Source organism: Dendrobium catenatum, unplaced genomic scaffold (assembly GCF_001605985.2).
Source record: "Dendrobium catenatum unplaced genomic scaffold, ASM160598v2 fragScaff_scaffold_1510, whole genome shotgun sequence".
NCBI classification, from domain to species: domain Eukaryota; kingdom Viridiplantae; phylum Streptophyta; class Magnoliopsida; order Asparagales; family Orchidaceae; genus Dendrobium; species Dendrobium catenatum.
In genome coordinates, this window is record NW_021319972.1 from 162,254 (window position 1) to 179,276 (window position 17,023).

At 33.4% G+C, this 17,023-nt stretch overlaps 2 protein-coding genes across 5 annotated transcripts in view; both read right to left on the bottom strand.

Annotated features, from left to right (window-relative positions):
• The window catches only part of LOC110115053 (serine incorporator 1), a 24,300-nt gene extending 17,348 nt beyond the window's left edge, over positions 1–6,952 (bottom strand). For 2 of the 3 annotated variants that reach the window (XM_020848167.2, XM_028700396.1), the window contains exons 1-2: positions 6,717–6,949; positions 6,347–6,417 (exon numbers count right to left, since the gene is read on the bottom strand). The gene's annotated coding sequence lies outside the window, so the exon portion shown is untranslated. Of the gene's footprint in view, positions 1–6,346; positions 6,418–6,716 lie in introns of all 3 variants that reach the window. The other variant, XM_028700397.1, reaches the window with a different exon arrangement.
• Positions 6,953–8,224: 1,272 nt separating this feature from the next.
• Positions 8,225–15,273, bottom strand: LOC110115045 (nuclear pore complex protein NUP50A). 2 transcript variants are annotated; one of them, XM_020848152.2, is made up of 2 exons: positions 15,139–15,273; positions 8,225–9,974 (listed from the first exon to the last, which is right to left on the bottom strand). In XM_020848152.2, the coding sequence occupies exon 2, from the start codon at positions 9,912–9,914 to the stop codon at positions 8,535–8,537; it is 1,380 nt and encodes a 459-aa protein (XP_020703811.1). In that variant the 5' UTR covers positions 9,915–9,974; positions 15,139–15,273; the 3' UTR covers positions 8,225–8,534. The 2 variants fall into 2 exon arrangements, with proteins under 2 accessions (XP_020703811.1, XP_020703812.1); XM_020848153.2 differs by having other exon boundaries at positions 8,225–9,918; positions 15,139–15,249.
• Between the last annotated feature and the right edge of the window lie 1,750 nt (positions 15,274–17,023).

Below are 17,023 nucleotides of genomic sequence, written 5' to 3' on the forward strand. Positions count from 1 at the left end.
ACCTCATCACAACTCTCAAACATTCCCCAATATCACGCTTAACCTCTGCAAGCATCCAACCACCTTTCCTCCATACCGAACCCTAGCTACTCATCAAAAACCCCAACAAACCAACTTTCAAGCCTTCAACACTCTCCCAACTTTCCTAAACACAACACCTCTTACCACTCTTAATATCCACTAAAAGTAACCTAACCTCAATAAACTCTTAGCCCAATATAAAGAAGATGACTTCGCTTCTTAGGTCATTCAGGAATTTTTTTTAATGAACTTGGAGTGAAGATAAGGAATGTCATAACAATAAGCTAAAACTCGACAACCAAAACATTAAAATGTCAAATCATCTACCTGTTCTCTACCTGCTTTAGTATAGTCTGAATGAGAAATTAGAATATAAGAATAGACTCCATGTAATGCAACATCCTAAAGAGCTTCGTATTGAAAAGACATAGCAACAAATATCAGGCTTAACATAAACGGTGAGTGCATAATCATCATTTTTATCATGATTTAGGCTTATCCCAATTATTTAGGATCAGTTTTATAAATAATCAAATTTTTTATTCATTATTATGCAGCATTGCATAAGGTGTTAAGCCTCCTCTTCTCAAATCATTGTAAGCAACTTCTATTAATACATTATGCCAATCTCATTCTCCTTGTTAATCTATGGATACTTGATTATCCGCACGTCTACTGGGTTCATTTTCTACCCATTATTATTCATGTCCAAATCATAAAAAACTATTTATCTTTAATAAATATCACCAGCTCTAATGCAGGATTGTTACCTTTGGCGTGGAACTTGCGGTTGGGTACAATGTAGTGGTCTTTGCCATATTTCATTTGAAAAAAAAAAAAAGAAGAGCAATGGGTTTTTATGGTGACAAAATTTCTACTTTCTATTAATCCTTGAACCTATCCTAAAAGTAATTACTAAATTTGTAGGCTTAGTCAGGCGTGTCCCATTTTACATGAATTTGGGCTGACGTTGTCTGGCTAATACATGAATTTTAAAATTAAATGTTAATTTAACTGATTTGGGATTTTAAAGTAAAACTTAACTTGAATCTAAATTGAGAAAGATCGTACGCCAACTTTATCTGCTAGACTAGACTATGATGAGTCTATAAATAATAGTCTGAAGCATGTAATTTAAAACTTTTGGCTTGAATAAAATTTCTCTTTTAGTTTAAACTTATGGCTCAACTTAGGTATGTGATTCCTTTGAATACAATATAATTGCAACGTTTTCAAAATCGGTCCGGACCGGCCGGTTCGACCGGTTTAACAGCGAACCGGTCCGGCCAGCAGAAAAAACCGGCTGGAAATGAAACTGGCCAAAAACAGGTCTGGAACCCGGTTGAACCGGTGAGCCGCTAAACCGGCCAGGTTTTGAAGAACCGGACGGTTATAAGCTTGACAAATCTCAGTAGTCCAAATATGATCAAACGCGCGAAATCATTTCTGGGAAGTATAATGTCGTGGTCGCTACCCTAAAATCCATTCTCCATTCGGCTGCTGGATATTCGCTCGACGAGTGACGACTGGAGCAGAAGCAAGAAGATCGGGAAGTACCGAAACTCCCATCTGCCGGAGGAAGGCGCACTCCTCCGACCATCCCATCCGCCGGAGAAGTCCTCCGACCCTCCCAGCCATCGGCTTACAGTGAGATTTCCCTTTTTTTTTACATTTGTTGTGTTTCAAGTTTCAACTTTCAACCGAACCATTTTTTCTCTCTTTGAAATCTAAATTACTCCAAATATTACGAAATTTCACTGTGAGATTAAGGCTTGATGTTGTTGTTATTCTTGTATTGAGTTCTTGCTCTTTTTTCGTTATCTTAAGATTGCCATTGAACATCAGTAGGCCTAACATAAGATTTAACTTTTTTTTCATATTTTTTGTGTTTCAACTTTCAAGTCTAAATGGAGATAGAAACTATAAGTCTATAAGATTTATTCATTTTATTTTTTAACAGTTATATATTTTAGAGAAAGAGAACTGAAGATGATTTGCATTCCTCAATACCCTACACACAATAGAGCGCAACAAAAGGTACGCATTTCTCGAAAATTTCTCGTTTGTTGAGTTATTTACTTATTTATGAACTTGTATTTTATGAACTTACTTGTTACCATGTTTATATTGTGTTATTTTTTATGTTTTATAAATTGAATTGATGCAATATTTATGTTCTTTGATTAGTTTGATATAATAATGGAATGTGGAATAATGTTATTGTAGGAAAATTTCTTGTTCTTTTTATAGTTTTTAATAATTTTATTATTTATTACGTCATCCGGTTCGACCCCGGTTCGACCGGTCGAACCGTGAACCTCTCCTTCTTCTGGTTCGTTGTCCGGTCCGGTTTTCAAAACCTAGTATAATTGTGAGTTTGTCACTAACTAATTCAAAGGGAAGTCATCGCCTAATATCACCACAAGTTTTGACTTTTCTTTCATAAATTCATTCCTAGCATTATTTCATCTGCATAACTTCTTATTAACTTGTAAGTAATCTTGATTTTAATCAAAATTTGATACATTGAAAACTTGATTTGTGATAATAAAGTCACTTTGTTAACGGATTCTTTTTGTTTCCAATTTTTGATAAATTTCTAAGATAATTTCGCTCATTTCAAAATCAATTGGTCCAAATTTCTACTATAGCATGTTCCCATAAACAAAGTGAGTTGTTAAATTAATTGGTTGCTTGAGACATACAAATTCTCAATTTTTCATAGCATGAAAGCATACACAATGAAGCATAAACTTGAATCGTCCTACATTGTCCTCAAATATAATCAATACTTAATATACCTTTCGCAATTTTTCTCGCGCATTCATCTTAGCATTCTCATTTTTAACATGTTGAACTTAACTATCAAATGCTTTAAAACTACTCAAAACTCCATCTAATACAGGGTGGTATAAATAGATGAATTTGAGCGAGCTTGCTTGTGTTCGTGTTCAGGATATTAGAATTTTAATTTGTTCAACTTGCTCATGTTTGAAATTGTTCATGAACATCGCATTTGTGTTCGAATCATTCGACTTCTAGAAGAATACAAACTTATTTTGAACAAATAAAAATAAATAAATAAATAAAGCTAAATATAATAAAATCATTATTTGTATCTTCAAACCAATTACTAAACATGAAAAAATATATAATTAATATTATATAATTTAAATATATATAGTTATTAATTTATTCATTTCAAATAAATAATGAGCCAACATGTTCAAACAAGACTTTTTTGTGTTCAACTCTTTTAGAAAAAGAGTTCAAAATAACTTTTAATATCATCTCACTTAATGAACGAATCAAACATGAGCTTCGTAGGGGCCGAACACAAGTTGTTGGCAAGTGTTGAGCGTTTTGGAATGGTATAAAAGTATAAAAACTTCTTTGAAATGGTGTATAAAAGTATAAAAACTTCTTTGAATTTACTTGTTTATGTACAAAGCGTAGAAATATATATAGACTTTTTAAAAGCATTAAAATGAAAATAAATCAAAGCTAATTAAAAAATAATCTCCAATAGGTGGTGGTGACTAGAAGACAAAGAGGACGCATACAGATTGCAATCTAAAGGCGGCAAGAGAATCCGCAATCTATGTGTTCACAGATACCTACCACGATTAATTAACTTTTAGATTACACGATTATTCAACACTCCCTCTCAATTTGAATGGTATGAATTTACCATATCAACTTTGATTACATATTTTTAAATGTGGGATTGCAAAATTCTTTAGTGAGAATGTCTGCAAGTTAATTTTCTATTAGCATATATAGAGTATAAATCAACACACCTAATCAAATTTTCTTTTATAAAGGATTTATTCAACTCTACATGTTTGCTACGCGCATGTCGCATTGGATTATAAACATTGAGCAACAATGATGGAATATTTATTACCACAATATATCCTCATTTGCCCCTCCCATTTGATTTCTAAATCTTTCAAAATGATTTTGATCCACAAAACTTGCAAATTCAATAGCTCTAAATTCATATTCAACATTAGATCATGAAACAATAGGTTGTTTTTTTCTCCTCCATGTTGTAAGTTTTCTCCAAGATATGTAAATGGGCAAACTCATTCTAGTTTCCCCTATTTAGATAATTATAATTTTGGGGTTACAAGTACAATAAATTTCCTTTATATCTCATTTTATTGCTAATATATTTTTGTGGATGAAATTGATCATTGGGTTTTCTTTTGACTCATTAAATTTTTAATCCAAATAAAACATGTTCAAATAAAACACTATTATAAAAATATTTTGAAATAAGATATTAAAAGATAAAGCTAATTGAATAAGAGAATATATCCATCAAAGATATGCCAATATAAATGCTGAACCAAAAAATAAATGATCTTGCTACAAATAATGTGGCAAAAAAATGCTGAGAGATATCAATGCTTCAAAGAGAATGAATAGCTTCATCAAGCAATTCTTGAGTTGATGATCATTTCAAATTAAATTTTAATATATTAAAAACCTTTATGTGGGAAAAAATGACTAGTGATATTAAGAATATTGCAAAAGATGTCCTTGGAGTATCAAAGGAAAAAGCTCATAATAGTAAAAGTAGTTGGTGGTGGAATCCAAATGTGCAAGAAAAGATTCGAAATAAGAAGCTTTGTTATAAAAATTGGTTTAATTTTAAAAATTCGAAAATTTTGACTATCAGTTTCAATCCTATAATTAAAAATGTAGTAGAATTCACCCCTTTGTGCTCAGAGTTGCATAGTACTTCAGGTGTCTAGCAGTTATACTCAATGAAAATGTAATACCTCTACTATATAAGTCAACAACATTTTGTTGTTATCTAAATGCAATCATAGAGAGATCAAACTAGTACCAACTAGTGTTATCGATGAACTTTATAAATTAACTCACTTCATCATCATATGAATTCAATAATTTAGAAGCACAATCAAAATATGCATTAATATCTTCTCAAGCCTTCATAATGATTTGAATGTCAGTTATATGATGCTAATTTACACTTTAATATGATACTTTTATTATTGCTTCTATTTAAAAACAATAAAAATCATTTTTTTATATGCCAAAAAAAAAACCTAAACATGGCAATTTTCCACAAATTTTTAGAAAATGGAGATCTCAAAAAGAACAACTGAAAATTAATAATTATATATTAAAAGTAATTAATTTTTAGTTTCGATTCACAGAGGAATGGATAGAATAACATTTTTAATTTAATTTCTATTCCAAAATGTTATGATAACAAAATATATTAAATCGTGTTAAAATGAGAATCCACTTAATTTTTTAAGGAAATTCAAAAGAAATATCAGCCACGTGCCTGATGGGCACATACACTTTTACTAGTTTCTTGAAATATGAATTTGCTATTCCAAGGTCATCAATTTCTGCAACATCATGAACAATTTCTCTTATTGCATCTTTATCTCATATTCTATATCCACCATAAATCCTCACATAGAACATCCTACAAGAACCAATATGTCCATTTAAATCACCATAATAAATATCCATTCTTCATCAGATATGCATTGTAGGAGTTCACCCTTATCTTCCTAAAATTGAGCTATTAAAACTTCAATAATCTAACTTAGGGAGCACAACCATTAACCACATTAATAATATCATCATCAATAATTATGCTAATAACAATCACTACATCACTAATCCTATTCACCTTAACAATCTTGTCTTTTAAAATTCTATCTATTATTTTTCCAACCCTATGTTTACAGTTATTCATCTAACTCACAAAATAAACTGCATTCAGAAACATATTTGTGAAATAACAGGGAAGCCAGCAAGGCAGAGAATTCACCCAATTCTGTGTGTTTTTCTGTGAAACTGAGAATGTAGGATTCATCCCATTGGAACTGGCTTCCTTGTACTTCTTGTAGGAAGCTTCAATGATGTTAAGCAAAAAAGCACTGCGCCTAAAAAAATTTTCATCAAATGAAACATTTTTAACTTCAACAAATTATAGCTACCAAAAAAAGAACCCAAACCCTTCCGCCACATGTAGCGGTGCAGCAGAAGAAGAGCTCAATTGGGTCCACTTGCTCCACCATCAACGGGTTGGATTAGGTACTAGGATGACTCTATTAAGGAACCCATTACACATTTAAATCAACATAGTTTTGACACAAATGTTTAAGGAGCATAGTTCAAAAAACATATAAAAGTATGATTTCCAACAAGACTGTGTTATCAATGGATGCTTAACTTGCTTGGCATTCATAAGAGCTAAAAATGTAACCTCAAGAAAATCATAGGAAGCAAAAAAGGAACTCGATTTTAAAAAGATGATGTAGAATTAAACCTCAATGTACCCATGTGGTTTTTTCAGCGCATGCTTTCAGTAGGCGAAGAGGTGATTTTTCTTCAACATACCTACATCAATAAAAGAAAAAAAAAATTTAAGTGCGTGCTTCAAGTTGGCAGAAAGGTACCTACATCAATGTGTTAGAGATGTAAAACCAGTTTGTAAGATGAAAAGCATCATAGATAAAAAATAATAATCCACTGGATAAGAGTTGCTTCACTATTACTATGCAAAGCTATAAAAGAAGAGCAAAAATTTTCCATCTACAGAAGTTTTAGCTATTTCACATAAAAAGACAAAATAGCACTACAAAGAAGTAACAAATGCTGAATATGTAACAGTAAACCTGCTTAGTGCAAAAACTCACCGTGCTGTCCTCCATGAGATCCCAATAACTTCATTTATGGGGAGCTTGTACCACTGAATCTGTCAATGATTTACGTCAATGAATGAGGCTAATGCATATAGCACTACATAATGGGCAAAATATAGCAATTTGATTCAAGATTGCAAACAAGTTACCAAGATTATTTGTGACAGATTAAATAGAATAGCACCATTGGGCATGTAGTCCTTGTATTGGTGGGGTTCAAATCCTTGGAGAGAGAGAGAGAGAAAGACTAATGCTGGATATGAAATGGCAATCCTGCTTGGTGCAGAGAATCCTAGAGCCAAAAGAAGCATTGCAGTCTCAAAACCAAACGGAGCTATGCGTCACCTTACCAAAACGGGTTCTCACTGAGGAGATAAAAGAAAAGGGCAGAACATGATTTGCCTCTCATTTAAGCCTTCCTTTGTCAAATGTGTCAAATTTATGAACCAAGATTCACATAGAATAGCATTACTCCACAAGCCAAGAAAAAATAAAATAAAATATTGATTTCAAGATTACACAAAAAGGTGAGGCCTAGGTTATAAAAAGTGTGACACCCCCTCAAGATAATATGGCTGTGAGGCACCAGGCACCACCCTAAGCATCGCACAAGAGAAGATGACTTTACACTAGATAACCCTATTTAAATGAGAATTTGACTCATAACAAAAGCATTCCTATAAGTGACCCCACATAATGGGATAAAGGCTTGATGTTGTTGTATAAAAAACATGAAACTATGTTATGAAATAATGAATTCAAATATTCAAGGCTTACTGATTCACACTCTTGCCAAGTGAAGTATCAGAAACAAAATACCAAAATAAACATGTTTAAATTACTTATTTAGTTAAATTAAAGCTTATAGCATGCATACCCTAGGGATAATCTTCTCTTCACTCATCAATCTCACCATCATCCACGCACTCTAATTCATCATCCTCGAGTTACTACTATAGATTTTCAAGGATTTTCACCAAAATTTGATCTAACTTGTTAACTAATAAGCATATTTGTTTCTACAACTCCAATCAATTTTCACAGCTGCCCAAATTGTAATCATTATAAAACCAAATCACCTTATACATTTGAAGTATTAAAAATATAAACTCCAATCAAGAAATTTGCATATTCACATAATAGAAGTTGACTTCTGCCAGGTGGCCAAGGAAAAATAAACAAAAAAGAAATGAGAATCTTTCTAGCAGTAAAAGGAATCCTGCAAAAACACTTTAACACCCCCCACACCCCACACACAAAAAAAGAACTCCAGCTAGCAAAAGATTATACTCCTTGGAAAGAAGTGCAAAAACATAAATAGAGGCAATTCATAGAAAAGGTTTATCAAGAATACTGACCTAGTAAATAAAGAATACTTGAAGTTAGCATAAAGGGATTGTATCAAGGATAGCACAGGTAATCCTTTTATAATAATTTCAAGTGCCTCATTCCGCAACAGCAACCAGTTATAAATATAGCAATAAGGCCAAGCGGAATAACAATTCGGAAAAAGAAAGGTTTGATAACTTTCTGGTTTTAATGTATATCATGGATCCAACACATATAGTGCTTATCAAAACCAGAGAAAGAACAAAAAAGAAAAACTATTGATACATGACCAGGTTGCCAAATGAATAAGAGTGTTCAGCAAACTAAGAGATCAGCAAAAAGGTGGAACAATAATTGATACACTGACTGCAGAAAGAAAACTCAAAAGGATTCCAGCATCCAATAGCTCAAGCATAAGACAGATAATATTGGCTTAAACCTTCGCAGGAGTCTACTAATGAATTTATGATAGTTTAACTACTATCACACAAAATCTTCCCTCTGCTCATCAGAAGCCTTTGGAGAATTCTCAGGTGTCTTCAGCGCAATAGCCTTTTTCCCCTTATGTTCGGTCACAACACCACTGAACTCCTCCACAAAACTACTGTCTTTAAATTTCAGAGCACACGTAGTAAGACCAGACCGCCCTTCACCAGCAATATTGATACAGGAAAAAGTAATGCCTTTCTTATCCATATTGGCCAGTGTCATGTCTGGGTAAAGGCTAGCATTCAAAATCAATCTGTAATTACCCCTAGCCCTCATTACAAGCCTTGCCTTCTCACCTGACATAGAAGTATTCACCTTAATTTCACCCCTTCCTCGTTCTTTCCAAGAACCATCTAGATATTCATAAAGTGTAGCATCTGCAGTAAATACTGAGTTCTCATTCTCCTCGCCTGTCTCAACAGCAACCTCCTGCAATGAAGGTCCACCATCTGCTCCAGTCTTACCAGCATCAATCCCAGAAAAACCAAATAGGGGCAAGGAAGAAGTTCCATTGTTAGAGCTCGCAAAACTGAAGGAACCAAAAACAGAACCCTCCTTTACTGACCCGAAGGAAAATGAGGAAGTTCCAAAGCCAGTTCCCGAAAGGCTAGTAAAGGCATTTTGGCTGCTAGACAGGTGCTGAAACGAACTAAAAGTTGAAGCAGTGCCTGACGATTCTTTCATATCATTTTCCTCTGCCTCCCTTTTTTCGATTTCTGCAACTTCCTTCCCAGATATTTTTCCATCTTCCTTCTGGGTTTCTTCACAAACGTCCTTGGGTTTTTCTACAGCTTGGCCATCAGCTTCTTCAGTGTTTTGGTCATCCAGATCGCCCCTCAATTGTCCATCAGCTCCATTATTGTCGTATGTTACCCCTACAGCAGGTTCCAATGATTGAAACACTTCTTCCACTGCAGTGTTGCTCACTATTTCATTGTTAGTAGATTCCCTTGTACCAGTATTGCATTCTGAATGATTATTGGTCTTTCCTGCTCCATTTGGCTCATCAAACAAAACACCACTTTTAATCTCATTGTGTTCTCCGTGTTTATCACTAGCACTGTTCGATTCTTCTAAAACAGTTATGTCGGCGGCAGGGTTTTGAGGCTCAACTTGAGCAACTGCTTTTACATTTGGTTCAGTTGAGGAAACCAAGCGGATCCCAGCAAAAGGATTTGATGAAACACTTGATACAGGCTGTTGACGTCGAACTTTCACAATTCTCCTAGTTGCCAGCACTTCTTCACTGGCCTTTTGGAAAGTTCCCATCTCTGATTCCGAAGTGTCATCATCAAGCTCCGGATTATCTTTAGAGATCTGCCTCCCTGCAACCCTCTTCTTTGATGAAGATACAGCATTTTCAGCATCAGCCATTTAACTAAAACCACAAAAACTGTTAAAAATGGGTGATGCTGAAGAAGAAATACACTCCACCTGCACAAAACTCCACCAATCATTATCATATCATAGGCATACATAATGTAGAAAAAAAAAACAATGAGTTTACATAAATGAAGAAGGATAGAAGAAACATGGTTCACAATCTTGAATGAAAACAGAATCAAATACTAAGTTTGAAAATTTTGTATTACTTGACATGACTTCAGTGTACAGTTCTCTGCTCCTAATTATCAAAGAACAGATCAAATCTTTCCTAACAATGTCCAAACTCCAAACACATTAACCACTCATCATTACTTTCCGACCAAACCCTACATTGTGTCTTTCCTCCTATTTTTCCACTGCACAAAAAAGACAGACACCATAACTAAAAAAATTGATCCACTATCACTCCAATTGCAAATCCTTCAGGACCATATCAAAATCTCCCTCCCACTGCAAAATAAAAGAGAAAATTTAACTCTCAGTAGTTTCTCTGGTATATCTTACTTCTTTTGTAAATAGTTTGCTTCCTGCAATCTTCTTTTAGATCTTTAACTAACCTAAAAATTTGAACTATCTCCGACCAAAAAATAATTTGATATAGATTTCGGTGCAATTTTTTATTATGTTTACAAAATACCAACAGATAATATGATTTAAGGTCAATAACACCATTTATGTATGTAAAGCTTAATTTAAAAAAAAATGTAGCATTATATTCCTTTAAAAAACAAGCTGTTAGGTTTAACATTAAGCATTCTATATTCCCATGAAAAATAAAAATACCTTTGTTTGACACAAATGCGTTGAGGTGAGCAGAATATATATATATATATAGAGAGAGAGAGAGAGAGAGAATTATTTTTTAACCATAGTCAACCATACAGGACAAATCAGAAAATCTTTAATAAGAGGTTTGGACCAAAATATGTTAGAGAAAATAGCAAAAACAAACTACAAAAATGGAAGTGGCTAGTTCAGTATAAAGCATAAGTGGACGCACGGTGGGGGCCCTGGGGTCACAGCCCCCCACTAGCCTAACAAATCCCGTCTACTTTTGGGAGATATTTTAAATTATCATATATGAATTAAAAAAATTAAAAAGCAATTTACTATAAGTGAACCTAAACTCCGTTCAGATTTCACATCCGTCCTCCTCCTCTCCCTCTTGGCTTCTCTCCACATGCAGCGTGCCTTCCATAAATTTTTATTTTTTATTTCCAATTACGATCCTGTTGTTTTTTAAGTCTAACAATTGAGAAATGGCAGATCAAGGATGCGGCACCCGGCATATCAAGTAATATAGGAGGCGGCTCTCACTCTCTGTAAGAACTCTTTATAGTAATTGTGTCAGAAAGAAAAGTAATTTTTGTCGAAAAAAAATCTTGTTATCTTGTTGATGCTATTCTTTTTAATTAAAACCTACAGGTTGAAACTCTATATAATCTTCTTTTATAATGACAAAACATTGTTGGAAACTAAAGTTATAACTTGTAAGCTTTAATATAGGATTGACCATAATACTGCTTTATAATTTAAATTAAAATTGTTGCTATTGCATTAAATTGATTAACACATTTCTTTATTTTTGTTCATAGGAAGTTTATAAAAGTGATACAAATATATTGGACTAGTGTATTGAATATATAAAGAGAATATTCTCCACTGTAACTTTTCTTTGTCCTATATTTATCTTTTTTAATAATGATGCATTTTAAAAATAAAAATTAAACCGTCAATGCTGGTCCCAAGCCCGGTTGAAAAAGGTGAGGGTTCCTTTTTAAATCAATGATTTGTGCCCCACAAAAAATAATCCTGGCTCCGCCACTGGTATAAATAATGAAATAAAAAGCAAGATATATGAGATGTCCACAGGTGGCTACGATAGCATAAAGAAACAAAAAATTAGATGGTAGCCAAAAATTAATCCCCTATGAGCTTAACTTTAAATCATAAACAAATAGCTAAATATGAATTCAACGGAACTATTGATAAGGCATATTCATCAAATGTAGAAAATGAGAGAAACACTTTGGACACAAAGGGTTGATTGTGGGAATCCGCATGGAAGCGCAGGATTATTACATCCTAGCAAATTTAGTGTAAAAAAAGACAGCTGATATATTGACAACATATTTATAAAAAAAAAAATATTCAAAGCATCAATGTGGAAAGCATACTGAACTTCAGAAATAAAGTGCCACGGGAGAACTGGAATAAGAAAGTCATGCAATTGAGCAAACTATATTTATAAGGAAGACAGATCATCAATGACTTTTCTTTTACAGAAACATTTAACACCATAAAAGGGCACATTTCACTGTGCTGATAAAAGTGACAAAGAACGCCGGTCTCATTGAGATAGACCTATAAAATAATAGGATTATTGCAAATGTGAAAATTCGACCTTTGCCTTTAAAATTACATATCAAACCATGTCTTGCAATGCACTGAACTGCGATATTTTTCCATTTGTTGCTTGGTTTCATGCATAAAATAGAACATTTTCAATATTATTTCTTTAAGGAAATGAAGGAATTTCTTGGCTTGCTAAACTTTTTAATATTATTTTGAAGACTAAAAAGATGTCATATGAGTGGAGAATAAGTGTGTTGATTTCTATTTTTTAAAAATAAAGGTGATGCACAAGATTGTGCGAATTATAGAGGAATTAAGTTAATGTGTCATACTTTAAAACTATGAGAGAGAGAGTTATGGAGCATAGGTTGTAGTGTGATGCTAATGTTTTTCAAAATCAATTTGGATTCATACCGAGTATATTTACTATGGAAGCTATACAAATTATTGAGAGATTTGACGGAGAAGTATAGAGAGAATATGAAGGATCAACATATGATATTTATTGATTTAGAGAAATCATATGATAAAGCTCCAAGAGAAGTGCTACGGAGAGTTCTATAAAATAAAAGATTAATAATGCTTATATTCAAGTCATTAAGGATATGTATGCATGAGCTGTTACTTGTGTTCAAACACAAGGTGGTTTGACCAAATATTTTCCTATTTCAGTTGGATTACATCAAGGAACAATATTACTTCTTTAATTAAAAATAAAAACCATGCAAAAAACTAAGGTATTTAAAGGTTTTGGGAAACTAAAGTGCGCTCCTATGTAGTTTTGTTGGGCTATGAAATCCTTGTGTGTTCCAACAAGTACAATCAAAATGTTAAAAGCATAAGCCTTCCAAATAGCTCAGCTAAAGACAACTAGTTGAACAGAGAGCTGAGTTCTAGCACATCATACTTCAGCAATTTTCGCCATATTAGCAACAAACTCAATAGAAAAAATTAAGAAATAATTAAAAAAAGAACAGATGTTCCGAATGAATACAACTAGGCTAGTGAGAGCAAGCAACTTTCAGAATGAATGAACAAATCCTATCGATAACTCGCGCCAACTTGTCTTAGCTGTGCCTGAAGTTAGGGTTTAGATAAAATAACCAGATTGATAGCATAAAGAAACAAAAAATTAGATGGTAGCCAAAAATTAATCCCCTATGAGCTTAACTTTAAATCATAAACAAATAGCTAAATATGAATTCAACGGAACTATTGGTAAGGCATATTCATCAAATGTAGAAAATGAGAGAAACACTTTGGACACAAAGGGCTGATTGTGGGAATCCGCATGGAAGCGCAGGATTATTACATCCTAACAAATTTAGTGTTAAAAAAGACAGCTGATATATTGACAACATATTTATAAAACAAAAAAATATTCAAAGCATCAATGTGGAAAGCATACTGAACTTCAGAAATAAAGTGCCACTGGAAAACTAGAATAAGAAAGTCATGCAATTGAGCAAACTATATTTATAAGGAAGACACATCATCAATGACTTTTCTTTTACAGAAACATTTAACACCATAAAAGGGCACATTTCACTGTGTTGATAAAAGTGACAGAGGACACCGGTCTCATTGAGATAGACCTATAAAAGAAAAGGATTATTGCAAATGTGAAAATTCAACCTTTGCCTTCAAAAATACAGATCAAACCATGTCTTGCAATTAGGGGTGTTAATTCGGGTCAGCAGGTCGGGTTCAGGTCGAACTCGAAACTGACCCGGCACTGTTCGGGTCAACCTGAACCCGACCCGTTTTTAAAAACGGGTCAGGTTTCTGGACCCGAACCCAACCCGATTTGGGTCCAGGTCAACCCGACCCGACACGAATGACCCGAAGTTGACCTAAAATTTCTAATTTTCGGGTCAAAATCAGGTAAAAACGGGTCAATCTCGGGTTTTCGGGTCAAATATGAGTTTTTGTGTCACTTTCGGGTCACTTTCGGGTTAATTTCGGGTTGCTAGGTCAACCCGAACCCGACCCGATTTTTAAAACGGGTTGATTAGGGTTTAGGGTCGTGTTTCGGGTCACTTTCGGGTCATATTTCCAAGAGAAGTGCTACGGAAAGTTCTATAAAAGAAAAGGTTAATAATGCTTATATTCAAGTCATTAAGGATATGTATGCATGAGTTGTTACTTGTGTTCAAACACAACGTGGTTTGACCAAGTATTTTCCTATTTCAGTTGGATTACATCAAGGATCAATATTACTTCTTTAAGGAAAAATAGAAACCAAGCAAAAAACTAAGGTATTTAAAGGTTTTGGGAAACAAAAGTGCCCTCCTATGTAGTTTTGGGCTATGAAATCCTTGTGTGTTCCTACAATTACAATCAAAATGTTAAAAGCATAAGCCTTGCAAATAGCGCAGCTAAAGACAACTAGTTGAACAGAGAAGCTGAGTTCTAGCACATCATACTTCAGCAATTTTCTCCATATTAGCAACAAACTCAATAGAAAAAATTAAGAAATAATGAAAAGAAGAACAGATGTTCCGAATGAATACAACTAGGCTAGTGAGAGCAAGCAACTTTCAGAATGAATGAACAAATCCTATCGATAACTCGCGCCAACTTGTCTTAGCTGTGCCTGAAGTTAGGGTTTAGATAAAATAACCAGATTACCCTCGCAAAAAAGAAAAACCTTCAACAATAAATGCAAAAATGAAGCTGAAACGGGTAGCTATGCGAAGAAATTCGATAAACAGCGATCTCAAAAAAAACTACTAGAATTTTGAAACCGAACGGATCGGAAAATAAGGGATTTTGCAAAATAACAACTAAAGACCATAACAGCATTAAAAAACCTTGAAGAATAAATAAAGAAGCAGTAACTAGAGAGTAATATTACCAGAAGTTTATTAGGGTTCCGTTCTTCTTTCGCGCAGAAGGGTTCCGCCACCTCCGTCAAGAAGCAGATGTGCATCAGAAGGAGACCGAAGCATAAAATAGTATATCCGCCGTCCACGTGGTATTATGTTTTATGATGTTGTGTGCAGTGTAGATATAGTTCTTTATTATTTTTTTAATAATTTTAAGTTTATTTTTATTTTGTTATTTTAAAAATGAAAAAAAAAAATTTATAAATCCGAACATAAATTAAATAAATATACATATTATTTATTTTCTTTATAAGATGTGCCTAAAAATTTCTCATATATCTAAATATCATAATAAGGAACTACTTATTGTTTGATTAAGTGATAAATTAATGTAAAATAAATTGAACGTAATATATATATATATGTAATGGAGTGTAAAAAAATAGTTTAGTCACATCTAATTATCATTTAAAATTTATAAAAATATCTTTAAAAAAATAAAAAATTACTGTAGCAGAGCATAATTATATTTTTACATCTTTTTATTTTTTTTAATTAAATTTATATTATTCAAAGAAAAATATAAATAACTTTAATCAAAATAGCCTCACTTAGCATGTGATCAATTTTTTAAAATATATATTCAAACTGCAACACCAAACGAGCCATAAGATGTAAAATTTTAATAAATTATCTTAAAGATTAATAAAGTTAATGTAAAATAGATATCATTTGTGAATATCAAATTATAAAATTAAAGCATATAATAATTAACAATGATATTAAAATTAATGTAAAAAAAATGGTGGAGTAGTGAAGATTATTCTCACAAAAATATTGATTTAAAATATAAATTAATTTGAGTGTCATTTTTAAATAATTAAATTTAATCGAAATTAATAAAATGAAAAGAAAAGAAAAGTGTGCTCAGCAATATTACGTCCGGTCACCGGACGTCCGGACACTCCATCCAGACGTGTCACGTCACCCGAATACACTGGATCCCGGTGTATTTTGGTGACGTGTCGCGTCTGGATTGGTGTACGGATGAATCCGGACACCGGACATAATAATTTGCCTGTCGGTTAAACAGGAAAGTTGTTATAGTACTTCTAAAAACTTTTTAAAAAAATTTCAAATGTTGATTAGATGCTGACTAGGTAAGTAAGTCGCCAGTTCAAATGTCTATTTTATTTTTTTTTATAATGTACTTAATTACATAATTTAATTATTAACAATACTTAGATTAAAAATTTGCCCGATATTAATGTTGTTTTTTTTTTCTTTTTTTTGATAAAGATTTTTAAATATGAATACTTAATATAAGATGTGAATTTAATTTTAAATTTAATACATTAATAAATAAGATTATTTATCCCTAAATATTTACTTAATCGAGTAAGCTCGCAAGCTAGCGAGCCGAGTCTTATCAAGTTTGAACTTGAGCACCTTTAATATATGAGTTCGAGTTTGAGTTCGATCTCGAGTTTGAGGATTGATAAGCTCGGCTCACGAGCTCATTAGCAAGTCAAGTTCGAGCTGGCTCGCAAGCCTACACCCCTAGTGAAACATAAAGTTTAAAGATGATGGGTGGTCCAAGGTTATTGGTGGCGATGGGTGGCAGTAGCCCCCTATGGTGGTCTACGAAAGAGAGTGCTAACATGTATAAGCCAGTGGCTAGCGGCTTATTGCGACGGTGGTAGCAGGTGGCGATGGATCGGTGAGTAGTGGTCGGTGGTCAAGGCCGATGGTGGTCAATGGTAGACAATGTCGACGAAGAAAGCTGGCAACTACAATCATAGCAGCCTCTTATGTGCGATGCCGACCAGCAGTGGCTTGAGGCCTACGATGGGGGTGGTTGGTCTCAACAACGATGGTGATGGTAGTTGACGGTGATAACGATGGTAGTAGGTG